The 21,351-nt window shown below is 54.7% G+C and overlaps 1 protein-coding gene across 3 annotated transcripts in view; it reads right to left on the bottom strand.

Annotated features, from left to right (window-relative positions):
• Positions 1 to 729: 729 nt before the first annotated feature.
• The window catches only part of ARHGAP27 (Rho GTPase activating protein 27), a 65,495-nt gene continuing 44,873 nt past the window's right edge, over positions 730 to 21,351 (bottom strand). For 2 of the 3 annotated variants that reach the window (XM_048830467.2, XM_048830469.2), the window contains exons 6-15: positions 18,793 to 18,883; positions 15,294 to 15,398; positions 13,617 to 13,715; positions 12,657 to 12,756; positions 10,579 to 10,752; positions 10,259 to 10,357; positions 9,233 to 9,310; positions 6,284 to 6,418; positions 4,924 to 5,029; positions 730 to 3,033 (exon numbers count right to left, since the gene is read on the bottom strand). In XM_048830467.2, the coding sequence (XP_048686424.2) occupies positions 2,856 to 3,033; positions 4,924 to 5,029; positions 6,284 to 6,418; positions 9,233 to 9,310; positions 10,259 to 10,357; positions 10,579 to 10,752; positions 12,657 to 12,756; positions 13,617 to 13,715; positions 15,294 to 15,398; positions 18,793 to 18,883 (1,165 nt within the window). In that variant the 3' untranslated portion in view covers positions 730 to 2,855. The remainder of the gene's footprint in view (positions 3,034 to 4,923; positions 5,030 to 6,283; positions 6,419 to 9,232; positions 9,311 to 10,258; positions 10,358 to 10,578; positions 10,753 to 12,656; positions 12,757 to 13,616; positions 13,716 to 15,293; positions 15,399 to 18,792; positions 18,884 to 21,351) is intronic. The other variant, XM_048830468.2, reaches the window with a different exon arrangement.

Below are 21,351 nucleotides of genomic sequence, written 5' to 3'. Positions count from 1 at the left end.
CACACCATGTACTTGGCTGGGTTTCAACCAGGGCTGGCTAATCAATAAAACCAGGAACCACGCTAAACCCAGGAACAGCCAGACAAACTAATGGGCGATCCAGATTTCATTCATATGCAAAACCCGACATTTGGAAGAGAACCAGCAGATCCACTGTTAGAGACAAGGCCTTTGCCCAGCAGGGGCAATTCCTTCAGGGAGAGTCAGGCATTGTGCGGCCCCACGGGATCATCATCATCTAGTCTGACCTTGGGTAGAGAGTGGGCAAGTGACTTTGCTGGGCATGACACCCATGGCTCCTGACCCTCACCTCAATGCCATTTTATTAGATCCTGTTTCATGTCCCCCATGCTGGGTAATAACAGGAGAGTTTCTGGTTTCTAAAAATCAAAACTGGCTCTTTCTTAACTGGGTGCTGAGTGGCTGCAATTGGCATTCCATCTTTCCTCGTGCACCCTGGGCTCCTCTCTCTGCCTTCCATGCAGGCAGCTACTCCGGAGACCTGGCTTCTCTTCCTGACCTTGAGCAAATCCCCTTTGTTTCTCTTCCTGTTCACACTGTGAATGCTTTGGGGCAGGGACCGGCTCAGAGAATTGCAGCTGGGTGAAAGATTATTGTGACAGTGTTTTCTCAGCGAAATGCAGCTCATTGAACAATCTGCACATTTACACCCAGAAAACTGGTATCCTTTGACACTGGCCAATGAAAACGCTTCAGTTCAAACCAAAAAATCTTTCATTCAGTTTAATTCAAATGAAAACAACACCTTGTCAGTGTTTGGGGCCCCCCCCCACCTTTCCTCTCCCCTTCTTTGTGTTTTGGAGGGGCAGGAGCACAAAAAAGCCCCTAACCAAACACATTATGTTTTAATTCCAATGGAAACAAAACGTTGACAAAAAAAATCCATCACATTTTGAACTTGTTTCACAGAAAATAACGGCCATTTCCCCACTAACCCTGCCTGCACTGTGTTTGTATAGGGCCTAGTAGAACAGGGTGTGACTGTAACACAAATAACAGACATGGCATTGACAGGTCTTGTGCCTTGAGGACTTGCCTGGGAATGAACGTGACTCTTGCATACTCCCATGATTCTCCAGTGACGAGGGGGCAAGCTTGTGGGGAGGAAGGCAGCAGTGCCTGTGGGGGATGGGTGCTGAAGGGTGGCTCGGGAGGGGGAAGATGTTAGCATGACTCAGGTGGGGAGAGGAAGAAGAAAAGGGGGGTCTGAGAGGGCGGGAGGAGTGGGAGACAAGTCCAGGCCTTGTCCTGAGGCAGCAGCTGGGGGGAGCCCTGCTCCATCAGGGACATGCTCTTGGCAATGGAGGCAGAGAAAGGGAGGCAGGAGGAGTCAGAGACCTAGGTCAGGCTCATGGATATTCAGCCATGGGGCGGGCAAGTATTTCTGAGCTGTGCAGGACCTGGCCCAGGTGGGGCTCAGAGGCCCCAGGCCCTTTCCTCATGCACAGGTTTGCCCTGGCCGATGTTTTGAAATGTTGGCAGCCCTGCGGGGCGGCCTCGCTGCCACTTCCGGGGCACCCTGCTGCAGGGAGACCAGGGCAGGTTCAGGCAAAGCACTAAAACAGCCTGTGAGCCATTTAAACTCACAGCCCAAGGCCTCTGCAGCCACCAACAGCTAGACGCCCAGAGGAGTTTGAACTAAGCCCCTCACCAGGCAGAGCTGGAGCTGTTCCCCTGGAGGAGAGGGAGCTGCGAGGGGTGGGGGGAGGTCTCCTTTTAATTCCAAAAGGGGAGTTTTCAAGGGGGGTTGGTTGGTTGGTTGGTTTCAGCCCCCTCCTTGGCATGCGCTGGCTCCAAGCTGTCTTAGCACCAGAGCCCACTCCCATCTCAGTAACGCAGCCGAGGCTGGGGGTGACACGGCCCTGGAGGGGGACTGTGGAGACCTGGGCTCAATGGTCTACGCTGCTGCTGGGGGGCCTGGAGCAAAGCGCTTATGGGGAGTGCTCAGCCACTCCCACGGGGGGCAGGGGCTGCTCTTGCTCTCCCTGGAAGCTGAGCTCTTTTGAAAACCTGTCTCGGCCTCTCAGCACTATAACAACCTCGGGGTGTTCAGGGTCCGCCCCCCAATGGCTGCAGGTGTCAGGGAGGCCGGCTGGGCTCCAGCCCAGGTGTCACGCAGCCCGAGGTGCCGCAGCGCGGCGTGTTTAACATGCTGTTCTGGTCGCGGGAGGGGATTTGGCGGTGCTCCCGCGGGCTGCTTTGGCTGAGGGGCAGATGTGCACACAGAGGTGGATGCCGCAGCACCAGGTCTCAGGGGGTGGCGTGAGCTGTGTGGGGGAGGGGCCCTGGCACAGCTCTTGCTGGCAGTTCCAGCAGGCATGGGGCGGACAGCTGATGCTGGTAAGCACGGTCCCCACTTCACTGTCTGGTAGGCTGTCCAGCCCCTTCTCCGGTACCTGCCTGGGCTGCTTTCACCTGCAGCGAAGTGAACGTGCACAGCCCCACGGTGGACCCTCCCCTCTCAGCAGCTGGACAGCCGAAAGCTCAGAGGCCCTGTGCTCTCCTGGGGTTGTTCTCCCGGGGAACAGCCTGGTACCAACCCCAGCGAGCAGGAGTGTTGTGCAGAATGACCAATCTGGTGACTGTTTTCTCTGACTCTGTTTCCCCATCTCTAAAGGAGGCCCACTGGTCACATGGCTCCAGTGGCCAATGACACAAAGTCATCCCAGGTAGCTGCAGCCCAGCATCAGCACTGACAGTTCATTGAGGATTGTCGCCACCATTGTCTGTAGTCCAGGCTGGGACAATTCAGTGTCACACACTAGCAGCCGCCGCGGTCCGTCCCAGGGACTCTGCTCCTTGCTTTCACTGTCGGCTCTGGCTCACCGCTGGGCTTAGCTGTCTGGGAAGATGTAGCTGTACTGATTTAAGATGTGCTCCACTATCTGGTTCTGGAAGACCATGTGCATTGCCATGTTTACTTCCTCGGTCTCTGGTCTCAGGAGAGTGGGCCCAAACACAATCGCCACGCTTTGCACAGACATCCGGTTCTGCTCCTTGTAGTCGATCACGCTGGAGGGAGAAAGGACAGTCAGTCACTGGGAACTTCCAGGGGCGTCTCTCACGCTGACAGATGCTGCACCTACATGTTACTGACAGGAATGGGCTGACACCAGAACCATGCCTGGCGTGAATCCAGCACAGCATGGCCGTGCCAGGGGACCAGGGCTCAACAAGCAAAGGGAGGAACCCAGTGATCCCAGGGCTCATCCAAAGGTTTCCATCTAAACTGTTTTCTGGTGGGAAGTTGGGTTTTTGACTAAATGAATTTTTTCACAGGACATGTCTGCTTCCACAAGAAACTGAACACCTGAAAACCAAAATATTTCAATTCAAAAATTCTGCTGCGATGTCTCATGGGAGTTGTAGTTTAGTTGCCTCAAGACCCCATTCTCCTCCTGTGGCTGGGTGCCTCAGCCAGACTACAACTCCCATGATGCATCACAGCTGGGGACTCCCATGATGTACTGCCTCTCCTGTTCAAGAGGGCAGACCATGATGCGTTGTGGGAGATGTAGTCCAACCAGGGAGCTTGGCCTATAGATAGGGGTCTACCAAATTTGCAGCCATGAAAATCACATCACAAATGGTGAAATCTGGTCTTCCCTGGGAAATCTGGTCTTTTGTGTGCTTTGTACCCTATATTATAGGCCGCGTCACTGCCAGCAGCAGGTAGAAGTAAGGGTGGCTTGGTAGGCTATTGTCATCCTTACTTCTGAGCTGCCTTAAGAGCTGGGTGGCCAGAGAGCCTCGGCTGCTGGCTGGGCTCCCATCTCTGAAGGCAGCGTCGCCGCCAGCAGCACAGAAGTAAGGGTAGCAATACCGCGGCCCCCCTGAAACAGGCTTGCAGCCCCCTTTTGGTTCAGGACTCCCAGTTTGAGAAATGCTGCAGAGAAATCACATTTTTGAGCTGGTCACGGCATACATAGCAAATTTTGTGGACGTGTGACACATCTGCAAAATTTCCTATTTATGCCATGACAAACCTGCGAAAAATGTGTGATTTCTCCGTGATTTAAGTAGACCCCTACCCACAGAAGAGAACGGGAACATGAGACACCCAAATTATAACTCCATGAGGCACAAAATATTTTGGGTTTTGGACATAATTTTTTGCCATTCAAATTTTCACTGAAAAAGAAGAATATCAACATTTTCCACGGAACATTTCGTGACAACAATTGTTTTTTTGTTTTCGCTTGAAGTAAAATTCCCCCCTGCCCCCGCTTTCTACCCAACTCTGGTTGAGCATCCTGCAGTGGGAGGAGCTGTTAAAACTCAGCAGGGTGGGAGCGGTCTGCAGAGTCCCACAGGATATGGGTGCTCCAAACACAACAATCGAGCTGAGGAAGAACCCTGCAAGGGGCATGGCCAGGGGAGTTTTGAATGATCTTCCAGGAGCCAAGGTTAAGACCAGGGGTGAAAATCACCACCCTCCCTTGAGGAGACTAGCAGGGAAAGGCATGTGAGTACAAAGGAAGCCAGCAGTAGCTTAATTTCCTTCTCCCCTTCCAAGGTCCTGCCACTAGATTTGGCTCTCTCACAGACTGCACTGTGCCCTGGAAGATCTGCCCCTATATACCTGCCAAGGGTAGCACCAGGCCCCTGTGGCCGTCAGCACTGTGTGGCCTTCTCTCCCCTACTCCAGTCCAGCACCATGGTACAGGGTGGCACGGGCTGGTAGGAGCACCTCATAACATTGCTGATGAGAGTCAAGGGAAAGGAAGTGGCACAGACGGACAGGATTAGTGCTCAGGCAGGAGCAGTGAACTCTGGCCTCCCTTGCTCCTGATGGCCGTGTTCAGACGTAGAGGAGAATTACACGAATGGCTGGGGACCGTGCAGATCAGAGCACAAAGATCCGTGCACATGGGGAGGCCTGGGTACCGGGCAAGCACTCACCAGCAGAGGTGGTGGAAGAGAGCCTTCATGGTGTCGTGGTTGGCCTCAGGCAGGGAACACACCAGGTCCCGGATGTACTTGCTGCGCTTCGCCTGGTCGTGTGTTTCTACAACGAGATGGAACACCAGGTCATTCCACCTTGGCAGAGAGCGCGTGGGTGGGAGGCCCTGGACTAGGACTCAGGAGATCTGGGCTCTGGCCTGGCTCTGCCACCAACTGGCCACGTGACCTCCAGCGAGATGTGGGGCTGGTGCAAGTTGTCCAGCATTGCCTTGGCATTGCTGGAGCTATAGCGATTCCCCCTGGGCGAGGACCTGCCCCACGTGATTTGCCCAGCGCTAACCCAGGGACCCACCACCGCTCAGAGTTACAAGGGTAAATCCACCCGAGCCTTCCTGTGCTCAGATACTCGGGGGGTGGGACCGTCTGACAAGTAACTAGATACAGAAATCACATCTTCCCCCAAGTTGGCTGGCGCTATATCCTGGTCCAAGACAGCCTGTGGGCCAGAAATCATTTCTCTCTGGTGTGGCTCTCGGTTTGCCCTGCAGCCCATGAAAGGCTGTGACTGTCCCAAGATGCTCCCATAAACCGCAATTCAAACCTTGCCTGGATTCTCAGCCCACTGCTCTGGGACCAGGCCCAGAACACAAGCTGGGTCTGTTGGCCCACGTCCAAACCAGCCAGGCCTACCTCTCTGGCCTTGTACCTCAAACAGAGACTGCGGAGGGGTTTAACCTTCCATGTGTTTCTCATGCATCCTCTTCAACAAATCACAGCTTGGCTGTGAAAGCAGAGCTGGTTGGATGGCTCCATAATATGGAGCCATTTTCAGAATGGCACCAGACTCTAAACAAGTGTCCAGAACGGCAGTCTATGCTGAGTGGGCCCCAGCATTCTCATTCGAAACCCATGATGTCTTAGCATGCGTCTGCACGAGGCCGGTGTAATTCCCTGCCCAGCTCAGGTACACACACACACGCGCTGAAAAGAGCCAGTTCGCCGTGCTGGCTCATGCTAGCTGCCCATGTACGTACCCAGTGGGGATTGCTAGCCCGAGCTGCCACTCATGCCTCTGTCCATGCTGCTAGCTCTCGGAGAGCTAGTGCGTGTCTATCTACCCACACTGGATATCGCACCTCCCAGTCACAGCATAGCTGTGCCCTTCATGATAATAGGAGAGATCCCTTCAGAGTCTGCTCTTATGTCTTGGCTGGGGAGATGGGGCCAGGCTTTGGGGCTGAATTGCGGCGTGAAGGGGCTCGGGAAATCCAAATGAGCATGGTCCTGCTGGGGAGAGGAGTGGCCGCCACCCACACTGCAGGCGTCAGACAGGGCTGTGGCTTCTCTCGTCCCTTACTTATCGCAGTGATGAATTTGTCAAAGTAGCTGAATGGGAAGAGCGGCTCTGGCAGCTCCCGAAAGAAGAGCTTCAAAGCCCCTGTGATGACGTGGACATCCTCCCACCGGCCGTCATCCAGGTCCAGATGTTCATCTGCAGGAAGGAGGAAGGTAGATTAGCCACTACTCTGATACTGGGCTGGGAGGGGCTTGCTCCATGCCATGTACGGATCGGTGTCAAGTCAGGCAGTCCTGGGCTCTGATCACATTGAAGTGAAGCGTCTGCACACGTGTGTGCAAGCTCAGGGCACAGAGGTGAGCGTGCTCTTCGGTAGTCCAAAGGGGGACGGAAGTGTCAGATACATATTTCTACCAGTGAGGGGATTAGCCATTGGAACAAGCTACTGAAGGAAGGGGGAAGAGTCTCCGGTTCTTGAAGTCTGCAGCTCCAGACTGGAGCCTTTTGGGAAGATGCTTTAGCCACACACAAGTTACTGGGCTCAACGTGGGGTGACGGGGCAAGGGTCTCTGGCCCGTGCTAGGCGGGGGTCAGCCTGGATGAACCAGTGGCCCCTTTTGGCCTTAATCTTGTGAATCAAACCAGAAGTAGAATGCTGGCCCTCTCTGGTGAAGCCCAGTTTCTGGAAGTTGTCTCTGCATCACTTGAGACCTCGCAGAGTTTAACAGAGGAGGATTAAATGTACAATTTACTACCTGCAGTCCCGTCAGCTCTCAGATGAAGCCAGGCTGGGTCTGCTCAGCACTTGGACAGGAGATCTCTAGAGAAACTGCAGGGGATGTTGGTGACCCAGCAGCAGACCGACCTCCCTCGGAGGGTGCGTCTACACTGCGTCGGAGGTGCTGTTGCCACCTGGGTAAACGTGCGCACTCCAGCTTTACCTGCTCTGGCACAGCTGAAAACAGCAGTGTGACCCTGACGGCACAGGCTTCAGCAGAGACTAGCAATGTGAGTCCGTACGTAGGGTCCCCTGTCCGCTTAGACAGCCTGTGCCACCGTTATCAACATGGCGGTACTTAGCTGTGCGAGCGCAGTTACGTCTACCAACGTTGCACTCACACCTGGGACTGCCGTGTAGACACACCCTGAGCCGGTAAGGTCCTAGTATCAGTGTGTGCAAAGGGTGCGGAGCTGCGGGAGTGCTATGCTTTTCAAGTGAGATATAAAACCAATCTTCCCACCACGTGTTAGCCTCACAGCTTTTTCGGTAGGAGGAAGAGAGTGAACAGGGATCGCTAACTCCTGTAATCACACTGTCTCTTTAAATTCCTCCCGGAGTTTCCATTGGATAATTTCTTCTTCACTTCCTGCCCCTAAACTGTTGGGCAGTAGTAAAACTAAGCAAGTGACCCCAGAGGTGGCTGCAATTCAATGATAATTTGCCCACAACACTTAAGCTATCTAAAAAGTGCCTCATTCTGTGTTTGTACAGCACCTAGCGCAGTCAGGTCCTGATGTTCTGGGCGCTGCTGTAATCCACGGGGGACGACCTCCGGATGAACAGGGCTAGGGAAATGCTATTGCTACCATCACTGCTGCAATACTCTTGACACAGATTTTTACCCCAATTCTTACAAACCCAACTGAAGGAGGGTCCCGCTGGTTCCACAGTGCTCGTGGGGTGCGTCTGCCTCTGCTAAGAGACAGCTAAGGGACCACCTCCCTCCCCCTCAAATGATAACCCTTGGGCATTTAAGAGGGAGGGAAGAGAAAAGGGGACAGAGCAGGAACAAGCTGCTTCTCTCATATTAGTCTGGCCAAATCCTTTAGTACCAGTGGGCAGGAACTGCTGCAAGATCACTAACAGCCCCCAGTGGAGACTGGCTCACTTAGGGCCTCACTTTGTGGGTTAGAACAAAACACAGGCTTTGAGGTGTGAGGCCCAGAATCTATCCCACAGTCTACTTGGCATTTCTTACAACCAACAGAGACTCATCGGGCAAAATCCTGCCCCCACTGAAGTCAATGACAAAACTCCCATTGGCTTTAATGGGCACAGGATCTCAGTCACAGATTTTAAGACTAGAAGGGACCACAAAGATCTAGTCTGATCTCCTGTGTAACATGATCAGAAAACCTCAGAGATTCCTGCATTGAGCCTGTTAACTTCTCGTTGAGAGAGAGAGAGAGACACTCCAACCCCCAACACTCCAACCCCATCACACCCTTAGGGCGGTTGTTCCAATGGTTATTTACCTTTGCTGTTAACAATGGGCACCCAATTTCCAGTTTGGGTTTTCTAGCTTAAGCTTCCACCCACTGAGCCTTGCTATACTTTTGTCTGCAGGATTAAAGAGCCCTTGGCTCTCAGAAACCTTCAGTCCTTTCGGGAGAAGCTCAATGTGCAGAGCTCTTCTAAAATGGGACCATGTCTTGTGGTGTCTCAATGGGAGCCGGCCCTTGGAGGTTGGGAGTAAAATAGCCCCTCTTAGCCTTCTCTTTCGGAAGCTAGGTAGAGAGGCTGAAGGAGCTCGCTCTCCAGGAGGCAGGTTTTCCAGAGTTTGAATCTAGAGCCATTAAAACTCGGAATTTCTGTTTTGTGGGAAATTCTGACACTTTTTAAGTTAATTCCAACCTGGAATGAAAACTTGAATTTTCAGAGTTTCCATGGAAGGTAAATGAACATTTTCATTTTGGAAAAAGTGAACTGGAAGAGAGATCTCCAGGGACTCTCCTGTTTCACTGGAAAACTCCCAAACGGCTGCTCTTGAATGATCCTTGGAACTCTTCTCTGAACTGTCTCCAATTTTTCAACATCCTTTTTACCATGGGGACACACTAGTCAGGTGACAAATGACTGACAGGCTCTCAAAGCATTACTAGGTTACCTGATCCTGTATTTTCTCATCTTTCTAAATTAGAAAGAGATTTTAAAAAGTCGAAGGCATGTTTATTTAAAGACATTAGAGGGTAAAAAAGCTACAGCTAACCCACTGAAAGCAGGCCTACCGTGGTCCACTTTGTAGCGCAGTTTCTGTATAGTTGCCAGATTTCCACTTATTCGATAAAGTCCATCAATGTCCAAACCTATTAGACCAGGGACCAAAACGACCCATTAGTCACCCTGCAGCTGGACAATGGGAATATGCCAACAAGGAGCTGGAGAGATGTTGCAACAGAGATTCACACATAAAGCAAGCCCAGTGTGAAGAGAGCCTCATGCTCCATAGGCGCTAGGAGGGCCAGCATTCTCAAAAGATGTGACAGATTTGCACAAGCGCTCAGCGGACTGGGTGCTGATACCTAGTGCTGCATTCCAGGGGTGCTTAGCACCCAAACTGCTTGGGAAACCTGGCCCAGGCTGCAGGGGCTAAGCACTTGGAAGTCTGGCCCCAAGCTCTTTTGGGCCTCTGCCCTGTTCCTTACAAAGTAGGATGCAGTGGGGTACTTGAGCAGTAGGGGCCCTCCATGCCCCAGACATGGCTCACACTTGCAGCCTGCCTTGGGGGAGGGAGCAATGCATTGGGATGCAGCAGGGTAGGTCCAGGTCTGCAGCGGCGGCGGCAGAAACCGAGAGGGGAACAGGGCCATGCAGATTCGAAAGAGAGTCGAGAAAAGTGGTTTAGAAACTTCTGTGCTACTTTCTGTTCTGTTTCTCCTCGGGACTACTTTTTACGGTGGGAGGGTACGTGCAGACACATCTCAACAGCTTGCTTTACAAACCCAGACTGAACCATGCCTCGAGATGAAGAATTCAGGAGCCAGATGCTAATAGCAATTAGCTGCTCCATTAGTCGGTTTGTGCGATGCTTCTTGGGAAGCTAAACCCCCTGAGCCTGCAGCCCCTTCTCGTAGCCCATGTGGGCCTGGGGACACCAGCTAACGCTGGGAGGGACTGCAGTACCAGAGATGGTGCAGCCAGGGCTGGTTACTCAGCACAGAAGGGGCTGCTCTCCCCCGAGGGCTGGGAGCCCTGGAGCATGGAAGGGGCTGGCTAGGGGCTCTCTTGGCCCCCTGCTCTTTACTGGAAGGTACCTCTTCGTTCCACCGTCTGGATGCACTGCTGCACAAACCCCGGTACCGTGCCATGCTCCCGCTCGCACAGCGCTTGCAAGGAGCAGCCAAACACTTGGTCTGAAAAACAAACCAACAAACCCAGATATTTAGGCAGTTAACTCGGGGCTCTGCTAGGGGATCAGGATGATTCGCTTCCTGGATCACTGGTTTGGGAACCCCCCCAAACAGCCGTGCTGGGGGATGAGCTTTGCTTGTGGCTGCAAATTTTGGGTTTTAGGAAGAAGGGTTTGTTCTCCTCGCAAGCACCCGCTCCCCAAAAAGCCCTGCCCAGCCTGTACCTTTAATGTACCCTCGCTCCCGCAGGAACTGCAGAGGGGGCCGTTTCTGGAGGAGCTTTCGCAACTTGTTCCGAACTTTGCTGGTGTCGCTCTCGGAGCCCAGGCTACTGACCGCCGGCCCGGAGGCTGCGGGAGACAAGGGAGAGCGTTTCACCGCGAGACCCGGAGAGGCCCCTGCAGGGAAGAGTCAGGCATGGTTCTGGGCAAAGACAAGGAGCCTCCCCCTGCAGCCCCTAAACGGGCTGCAGACAGGATGCAACACAGCTAAATGAAGGCGCGTTTCCCCTCCACTCCCAGCCACCCTGGCTTAGGGACCACCTTTCCCTGGAGCTCACCGCGCTGACTCCCCAGGCAGGGAGAGCTGGGGTCTGGCTGAGAGTTTCTGGGCAGCGGGTGGAGCAGCAGGGGAAGAAGAGGGTGTCCCCTATTTCCTGCTCTCCCCTGGGGGAAGCCTGATCCCTTGTGGCAAGGGCCTAGGAGCAGGGGACTTCACGGCCGCACGGCCTGGCTTTGTGGCGTCTGCACAGCACCTCTCTACTGAAGTGACCCCATTTCTGAATGCAGGAGATTGTGGCAGGGATCTTGGAGCCCTTCAGGACGAACACCCAGGCCCTGCTACGTGAGCTTGTTCCTGCCTCGGATGCTAATCTGGCCCTTGTCACTTGGGGATCTGAATCCCATGAGCAGGGGTGGGTGCCCAGGGGCGTGGCTTCTCTCTCTGCTCACCTGCCTGCTGGGGGAGAGAAACTCCTGGCAAATGGACTCGTCCTTCACCCCCCATTCGCTGCTTCTTGTGGCCTCCCCCCACCCCTACTAGCGCCATCCTTCTGCATCGCCACCCCACGGCCACCACAGCTGACCAGCTCCCGGGGCAGTGCTGGGCTGGGGGGGGGGGACGACGACGACTTTAGCCACCCCAATATTTGCCTTAGCCCTCCCCATAGGCCCCCTCCCAGCACAAAGGCCAAACATTACACAGAAGTAAGAGTGGCATGGTATGGCATTGCCATCCTTACTTCTGCAGTTCTGTGCAGCCCCCCCAGTTTTCTGTCTAGTCCACCTCAACTGGCTCCAGCCCCTGCCAGTTCCCCCCTCTGGTCTCAGTCTGCCTGGGTGACCAGCTGCACTGCCCCTCTTTGCTTTATACCAGAAAGAAAACTCCATGCTAGAGAGAGTCCTGTTGGGGGGATGTTACCACCCCAAGACTGATGCTGCCAGGTGCCCAGTGTCACTGCTCGTTGTCCCCCAGCTTCTCCAGCACCATTCCTGTTTACTGAACCCCATCCTAGTCCCCCTCCCACGACAGGACGAGCCAAAGAGCCAGACGTGACCTGGCCTTGAGCACACCAGCCAGGGGCAGGTGGGGGACCCACAGGGGTGGCTCTACCAATTTTGCCGCCCCAAGCAGTCGCCGCCGAGGGACATGGACTCTGAATGCCGCCCCAAGCACCGGCTTGGAAAGCTGGTGCCTGGAGCCAGCCGTGGGGACCCAGCTCGCATTCATGTTGCCATCTGTGCCCTTCAGCCAGCTTGCCCTGCAATGCAGCGTGGGGCACGCAATGGGGCCGATGCTGCAGCCTGCTTTGGCAGCACATCCGGGCTGTACGCAAGCCTCCAAGGCAAGGGGAGAATTTCCCTGAGTTACAACCACCCTACACTACCCCACTGCAAGGCCTGGGCAAGTGGGGGTTGGGAACAGCCATAGAACTTGGGGTTTCTGAGATCAGGGGCTGCAGAGCCACCCCACGAAGGCTGCTGTATGTAGAGGCTGCTCTCACTTGCCCAAGGAGCCGTTTGGCCCAGGCTCCAGGTGGTGAGCACTCCCTTAGCCTTCTGGGCTGTCTCCCAGCACAGAACTGGGCCCTCCGCCTTCGCTGTACGCTACTAGGGTATCCACACTGCTGCTCAGCTGCACCATACCAAGGGACGTTGGGTCGTTAACACAGCTCTGCCTGGACAACGAGCTCGGTGGCAGCACGACCAGCAGCTCCCAGGCAGGCTGGGCCTGGAGGCTGAACCAGAGCGGGCCCCCAGGCTGTTCCCAAGCAGGCTTCCCCGCTCAGATTTCACCCACTCACCTGGATTCTTTTTATCTTCATCTTTGTTGTTTCCTAGTCTCTCCTTGGCTCCAAATTCCCCAACATTTCCGTTCTCGTCATGAGTAGGAAATTCTGTTGACTGAGGGAGACATGGCATCAGATTGCTTTTGTCCCATCAAGGCCCCGAAGGAGCTCTGAGGCATGTAGCTCAGGGCAGGAGGTGCGGTGCTTTCCCGGAGCCTGCTAGACACGGCTGGGTAGGTTGGGAGGGAGACAGTGGATAATGCAAAATCCCACCCCCACCCCACAAATGATGGGCCACAAATCAGTCTGGACACAACAGATACTTGGACTGTCAGCTCTTTGGGGCAGGGACGGGCTTTTGTCCTGTGTTTGTACAGCACCTGGCACGCTGGGGTCCTGGGCCTTGGGGCTACTGCAGTGCCAAGAATGTGACAGCAGCAGGAGCCAACCTGAAACTGCTCCAAATTCCAATTTTTTTGAAGTTGGGATAAGAAAGAAACCAATCCTGCCATGCTGATCTCCCAGGGGGACAGCGGCTGGCAGGGTGTTTCTAGCTGCCAAAGTACTGTAAATCTCGTGAGAAAGCCGATCCTTGCCTGACTGACAGTCCCAAGGTGGCGATGCCAGATCCTAAAGACAAAACCTGGTTGCTGCTTCAGGAGGGGACAGAGCTGAGCAGGAGATGGGCAGGGAAGGGAAAGGGAGGCTGAGCAGAGAGCTGGGCCAGAGAAGGGGGGTCAGGGTGAGGCCAGTGTCAATGCTGAGGATGGGGGCATGGTGCGTAACCCACCTATCTGGGTCTCTGTGCCCATCTGGGGCTGGACTGTGTAAAAGGTCTTCTGAACAAAGGGGCCTGATCCTGGACTCTAGCCCAGAGCTCCTGCTGGTTGGCCCGGAGGTCCCGAGTTCAGGCCCCCCCCCAGGGCCAGCACCTCAGGAAAGCTCTAACAAAATGCCCAGAGAAGCCCCTCTCACCAGCTTGCTGATGCTGTCAGCGATCACCTTCTGCCACGTGGCCACAATGGGCTCAGAGTCGTGCTGGATCAAGAACTCAGAACCATCGTGAGTCTTCAGCTGAAAGAAGCAGGGTGGGAGTTATTGGGGTGAAACAGGTGCCATGCAGCCCCCAGGGCGAGCGGCCAAAGGGGAACTGACCCCACACCAGCTCCCAATGTGACAGCCCTCCAGAGGGTCCATACGGGAAGAAGGGCAGTTTATTTCTGTGACGAAGTGGGACTGTTCTTAATGTTTCCTCTGAATAGTGTGGGAGGTGCCTCAGTTTCCCCTATGCAGTTCTTAAGTATCTAGGTGGTGGGGTAAGGGTGTATGATCATTGCAGAGCCCTAGAGGGCAGGTGTGTGCAGGGGTCTGGACACAGAGAATGGCCGACACCCTGTTTCCTGGCAACTGATGGCCTGGGCCCTTCCCCCCTGCAAGGTGAGAGCTGAAGGGTTGGAGAACAAAGGAATCCGGTGACCTCCTGGCCCGGGAAAGGAGAAAAGCCCAGGGGAGGAGGGGCTAGAGGGAGTTTCAGTTTTGGGCTGGCTGGGACATGGAGTGAAGGGCAGATGTGATTGTCTGGCTCACTGCCCCCCAAAATGGACCCAGCTGAGGGGTTCTGTTCTCTGCAAGCTCTGTTTTAGACCATGTTCCTGTTGTCTAATAAACCTTCTGTTGTACTGGCTGGCTGAGAGTCACGTCTGACTGCGAAGTTGGGGGGCAGGACCCTCTGGCTTCCCCAGGAGCCCCGCCTGAGCGGACTCGCTGGGGGAAGCGCACGGAGGGGCAGAGGATGCTGAATGCTCCGAGGTCAGACCCAGGAAGGTGGAAGCTGTGTGAGCTGCGTGTCCTGAAGACAGGCTGCTCACAGAAAGGCGACTGCCCCAGAGTCCTGACTGGCTTCATGGGGAGCAGTTCCAGAGTGTTGCCCGGGGACTCCGTGACACTTTCCATGGCACAACAGCGATCAGGCACCAGTGGGCTGGGCTGAGACATGAACATGTGACAGGGCCCTTGCTGTTGGCCTTGACTTTTGTGCAATTTTACAGCTCAAGTCTCTGCTCCTTGGGCACCCCAAATTCCCATCGACTCAGATCAGGTAGGAGCTGGCCCAGGCTCAGCCCTTGTCTTCGGCACTCACAGTTCCTGAGGGAAAGATGCCTGGCTTCAAGGGGTGGATGGATCCCTTGCACTAGACTCCCTCAGACCTAAGCCCTGGCTCTGCACTGAGGCCTCCCCCTGTATTTAGCTGCATCTCTGAGCCATCTCTGCAGCAAGAGTCTCCCAGCTCGGCCCGCAACCTGGCCAGGCTACACAACCACCCTGAATGCTCTTCTGTCAGCATTGTTGCATCTACACCAGGGGCTTTGCTGGCAGAGTTGTCGGCTGGGGCGGGGGCGTGATTTTGTAATGCAAACTAATCATAAGTCGTTCAGGAACAGGGTTCAGCTAAACCAAAATAAACCACCCTTAAACCAAAGTTAGCATCTACACATGGTCTGCATTGGTTTAACTAACCCAGTTTGCACACAGACCAGGCCTTGGTGTTTCCAATCATTTTAGCCTCTTTACCAAGGCAACACATCTCTCCCCCGACCCAGCCCTCCGGCTCTGGGGACACCACCAAAGCCACGCTGCATTGAGTGGACTCACCTCCAGAACGTTCTTCTTGCTGGATTTCTCTTTGGGAGCCCAGGACACGGCAGCCCCCCGCAGATCCACAGTATGCTCGGGTGTGGTCAGCATGGCAGGGTGTTTCTGGGGGAAGGAAAGAGGATGGTCATGCCCCGGGAGATAGGAGCAGAGCAGTGAGGCTATATGAGGAGAATGTTTGCTCTACGTGGGCTATAAAACCAGCCGTTTGGGCTGGGCTCCCATGTCTGTCCATGGCATTTCCACCGGCTCAGAGCTGGGCGTGGGCAGACTGAGGCAGGTACAACCAGTGCTGTTCTGCCCTCCTGCCATCGCCCCTCAGGTGTGTGTGTATAAAAAGATCTTCTACACTTTCCACAGGATGCATCTGATGAAGTGAGCTGTAGCTCACGAAAACTTATGCTCAAATAAATTGGTTAGTCTCTAAGGTGCCACAAGTACTCCTGTTCTTTCTACACACAATGTGGCTGCGGGTACAAAGGGAAGCCCAGCCCAGTGCCAGACCCAGCACAAGGTGGCTAGAACCTTGGATGAGAGGACCCTGATCGGCTTCTTGTTCCATCTGAACTGGCAGAGGGCAACCCCTCCTCACTCCGATTGCCATGGGCCAATGGAGACAGGCCCAGCAGGAGTCAGGCCAAGCCATGGGAACACAGAGTAGGGGTTAGAATCTAGGCCTTCTGGCTCCCAGCCACCGAGCGCCTCTCGCAGGACACCTCGCCCAGAGTCAGCTGCACTGAAGCAAGCCGATCAGAGGTTAAAACGGTTTCGTTCCATTGGCGTAGACCAAAGGATTCAAATGCTGGTGGCTCAGAGTGCTGATCAGGCCTGCAGCATATCTGCTACAACACCGAGCCCAAGCAGGCAACGATCATGAGTCAGGCTCCAAAACAACCCTCTGATTGGCTTAAAAACATGAATTTAAAATACTACTGCTACGGGGTGTTTTCCTTTGCCTCTGGGTGCTGGAGCCATTTGGGACTGTGGTTCCCAGCTTTTTCTCCACAATCCGAGAGTAGAAACTTCCTTTTTTAAAACTGAAAGCTGAAATTCTCACCTAATTAGGGTGACCAGACAGCAACTGTGAAAAAAGGGGACGGGGGTGGGGGGTAATAGGTGCCTATATAAGAAAAACTCCCAAAAAACGGGACTGTCCCTTTAAAAACGGGACATCTGGTCACCCTACCCCTAATCACATTTGCAGGAGTTGGGGCTTTAAGAAAAACATCAAAGATCACGAGACCTAGGATAAAGCCACGAGAGGTGCCAGAACTCTCTCACCCTCTGCAGCATTGCAGCTTTCATTAGAAACAAAACCACCATAGTTTACCGCTCGTGGTTGCAGCGTGAACCACCCCAGCATAAGCAGGGTGTGACTTTGCAGGGATGTCTGCAGAAAGCCTGAAACAGCTCAGAGAAGAATGAACTCTGCCGGCGCCTAGTAATCACATCAGGGAGAGGGTCTAGGGGTACAGCTCAGTGAGGACAACTGACTTGTCATCGTTAACTATTTAATTTGTGCCTCCTGCTGAGGTCACTAGGAGACCTGCATGCACGGATGGTCATGGGCCATAACTAAAGATGTAATTCAACCCTCCCCTGGACTGGACACCGAGATTGCCACGAGTATTTCTAAGACTAGGGCAATACTAGAAACTTTTGCCTGGATAGCAATAGCAGGCAGGGGTGCAATATTTTTATGACATTTTAATCCGGGCAAAAACCCTAGCGTGGACACAGTTATACTGGCCAAAACGTCCTTTTGCTGGGAGAGCTCATTCTGAACTGGTATAAACTATACCAGCAAAACCACACTTTTGTTGATGGAAGCTGCATCTCCCCTATAACTGCGGCTAGAGGAGCCTAGAGCTAAATACTAGTGGGGGCAGAACTCGCATCCGAAGCAATCTGGGTGAGGAGGGGGCGACAGGCTAGGGGCCAGCACAGAATGCTCCCATAAAGGTGAGGAATGTCCCTTCCTGGATTCTCTCTCTGGTACGTCAGTAATGCTGGCATTGGGCACATGGTTATTGGTTTTGTGTCGGGGGGCCAGGGCTCTGGTGTGCATGTGGTTTGCTGGGTTTTTCTAACAGAACACAGTTTTCCACTGGAAAATGTCAGTGAAATAACCAGGCACTTTAATCCCCTGTGGAATAGCAAAGAGTCTGTCTGCTCCAACCTTGTGGGCTGGGACTTTCCACAGAGCAAGTGTACGTCGGGAACTAATCCGGAATAAGGGAGGGTTTGAATTGCAAGAGCAATATTTATTTCTGATTAACTCCCTGTACGGACTCTCTTATTCCGGAAGAAGAGGGCCTTTTCCTGGGTTAGCTTAATCCACCTCCAGAGTTACATTTCTATTCCACAATTGCTCTTCTGGTCAGTTTCCCTAGGGCTTGTCTGCCTATGGCAGTTAGGGACCCAAATCCCATTAGATTTCAGTGGGGATTTGGCACCTTATTCCCTGAGGTTCCTTTGAAATCCCAGCCCCCATAGTCCACCAGTCAGGAAATTGCATCAGGCATTTCAGTGGACTGAAGGGCTCCCCAGATGCATAATTTTTATTAATTCCCCCCCCCCCCACGACATGAGTACAGCTGTCCACCCTGGTTGACCCTCAGCAACAGAGTTTGCAGGAGTAGGCGTGGGGCCCTAAAGAGTTCCCCGCAGCGTGCGTGGATGTTGACGTTGCTGCGTCTGGCTAGGGGCCTGCTTGGGGCATGGGGCTCCCTGCAGATACATTTCTTCTCTTGCCCTCATTCTCTTCCCCATGCTGCAAAATGCTGCCAAATGTGTTGCAAGCCCACATCAGCCCTGAGCTGCATGACAACGCCCACCAGCGCTGCGAGCAGCCTTCCCTGTTTCGAGCGGCTCTGACCACAGCTCGAAGGCCACGCGAGGGAGTTCTGGGTTTCCTTTGTCGCTGGTGGTAATTTACTTGCATCTCTTATTATAAACACTAACCTGGGAGGGGGAAAATAGCCCTTGCAGAGCAGCTCTGCCCCTGCCCCTGCTGAGTCACTCCACTAGCATCCATCGCCTAGAAGGGGTCTGGGAGCCACATGGGGGGGGGGGGGGGGGCTTTTTGAATGCAAGCCACATACTCTAGGGAATGTCACCCAATTTCAGATTCCAGAGCAGGATTCAGCTGGTCAAATCGACTGACAAAGCTCTGCTTTGAGAAGGGGGTTGGTCTAGATACCTCCTGAGGTCCCTTCCAACCCTGAGATTCTAGGATTCTATGGTCCCACTATTTTCAGGGTCAACTGGGAGACAAGTCAGCCAGGCCCAGAGGCTGCTTGCACACTTTGCTCCTTGCAGAAAGCTTGCTTGGTACCCGGGAAGCAGCTCCTGCAGGGTGATGAAGGAGGGAGGGTACAAGCCAGGGAAAGGTGGGGGTGCATGGGGAAGGGCCAGGAAATTGTTGTGCTGGTGAGCAGCCTGCAGCAGCTCCCAACCTGGGCCTAGCAAGGACAGTAGCCAATGGCTGGCAACTCACCAAGCTGCTGGAGGACAAATGTTTTGACTCCTTAAAAAAGAAGGTCAAGATGCCCCCCTCCAGGACGGTCCAGGACGAGCTCCAGTTCTTCCTGGGGGAGGAATGGTGAGGAAAGCATTAAACCCAGATACCGGTTATGCTGGCAGGACCCTGTTCCCATGCTGCCAGCTGAGGAAGGGAAGGTGTGGGGCAGCCCTACGCATGGCACAGCCCCTTCCATCAATGGCCTCCTCACTTGCTAAGGAGACACTGGTTCCTTCAGTGCTGGTTGGTCTGGGAGTCCTATGCAAAAATCCTCCTTCCCGCACTTGGAGCTGTACACAGGGAGAAGTGCCGAGTTTGCTGGTCTGTGGCCAGATGCTGGCGCAGCCCTCTGCTGTCTGGAAGGGGAGGGGAGCCAGCTGGGGAGGGGAGATTAGACCCAAATGAACGTTGTCTACCTAACCCTGCATCCCACTGCAGGCTGCTCAGGCTAGGGGCAGGGAGCTCTTGGCAAGTTTGCTCAAAACGTGAATGTTTGCAACAGCAGGTGCATAGATTTCAAAGCCAGAAGGGACCATTATAATCTTGTCTGACCTCCTGCATAATAGCTGGGAGCTGTTCTCGGTTCTGGCATCCCCAGGACTGCCCGTGGGCCCCTCTGGTGAGCTGGGATACTGCAGCCCTCAGGCTGAACCGGGGTGTCTTCACCGCACAGCTAGTCTGGGGGATCGGCACCGGGTGTGAGCAGCCAGGCTGCAAAGCCCTGCCGGGGCCTCAGTGGTGCTGCGCTCCCCCATGCGTGTCACTAGGATTTCAGGGGGGCAGCCCCCAGTTCTTTGTGCCACACTACATTGAGCTGCTCTCGGATCCTCTGCCCTTGTGGGCACACAGGAGGGAATTGTGGGAAGGCACTGGAGGGCTGCAGTGGTTTAGCCTCTGTCCTCACTGCTGTGCGTGCAGGTTACCAGCCCCAGGGAAGGCAGACCCAGGGATCTAACCAAGGCCCACAATGGGCCAGCTAAGCCGAGTTGAAACCTGCACCCCACTTGGGCATAGGAGTTGTGTGTGTGGATGGGACAGGGGTAAGCGCCCAGGATAACTCTGCACTGAAGACAAACCCCTGGACAGAGCTTGTACTGGGGGAAATTGTCCCCTAGGCAGCTCCGTGACTGTCCTGGCCCCTGGAGGATGGTGCAGTGCTGTATATGGGCCGTAGCTGGAGAGCAAATCCCTCCTCAGTCTCATCTTGGAATGGAGGCTGGATCTTGCCAAATTTGGAGAAATTTGCAGAATGCATAAAAAATTGTGGCAACACCCTCAAAGAGCGGGATTGGCTGAGACTTTCCTAGTTTAGTCTCCCTAGCTCAGGTGTGTCCAGGGCCCTCCTCACTCTAGTATCTGAACAGCTCTGTGGGGTACGGCCAGGGATGAGCTGCCAAAATCTTAACAACCGGTTCCCGCCTCACCCCATGAGGGGGTCGTGGCCCACTCCCTGGGACTGCGTTACCTAGGGAGGTGGTAGAATCTCCTTCCTTAGAGGTTTTTAAGGTCAGGCTTGACAAAGCCCTGGCTGGGATGATTTAACTGGGAATTGGTCCTGCTTTGAGCAGGGGGTTGGACTAGATGACCTTCTGGGGTCCCTTCCAACCCTGATATTCTATGATTCCTGCCCCATCCAACCCCCCACATTCCTTGACGCGACCCCCCACCCGGGACCCCTACCCCATCCACCCCCCTCCCCTGTTCCCTGACTGCCCCCAGAACCAGGCAGGAGGGTCTCATGAGCCATCATAGTGGGTGCCCAGCCCGCCCCACCCCTAAGAGCCAGAGGGACCTGCTGGGGGGCGAGGTGGGGAGTCCTGGGGCAGCTCCCAGGAAGCATCCGGCAGGTCTCTCTGGCTCCTGGGGTAGGGTAGCGTAGCTGGGGGGGGGGGGGAACAGGGGGAGCGGCCGCTCCCTCCACTGATCACATCAAAAGTGGCGCCTTAGGCACCGACTCCGTGGGTGCTCTGGGGCTGGAGCCCCCATGGGGGAAATTTGGTGGGTGCAGAGTCCCCACCGGCAGCTCCCCACCCCGCCCCATGCCCGGCCCCAGCTCACCTCGCCTCACCTCCACCTCCGCCCCCGAACGTGCTGCCCCGCTCTGCTCCCCCCAGGCTTCCTGCGAATCTGCACGGAGTTGGTGCCTAAGGCACTGCTTTTGGCCGGTTGTTAAATTTAGAAGCCCTCACAGGACAACCGGTTCTAAAAGGGCTTCTAAATTTAACAACTGGTTCCAGCGAACCGGTGCAAACCAGCTCCAGCTCACCACTGCGTAGGGCTGTCAGCCCTCTGCACACATGGAGAGACACAGGGAACCCGTTGACACTGCCGGCGGGGGGGACTGCAGCACGCGTAGACAGACCCAAGCTACCTCTAATCTAGCTAGCGCAGGTACCAACAGCAGCGAAGCCCAGGGAAGAAGAGACTTCTGTGCGCCCTGTACAATCCCACCCGTACCCTGAGCACCGGCTTGAGTGGCTCACAGCACTGGAGAACACACTGCTGCGGCTCGGTTGCTCTCGGCACTTGGGCTAG

Source organism: Caretta caretta, chromosome 27 (assembly GCF_965140235.1).
Source record: "Caretta caretta isolate rCarCar2 chromosome 27, rCarCar1.hap1, whole genome shotgun sequence".
NCBI classification, from domain to species: domain Eukaryota; kingdom Metazoa; phylum Chordata; order Testudines; family Cheloniidae; genus Caretta; species Caretta caretta.
This window is presented reverse-complemented; position numbering and strand designations above follow the sequence as displayed.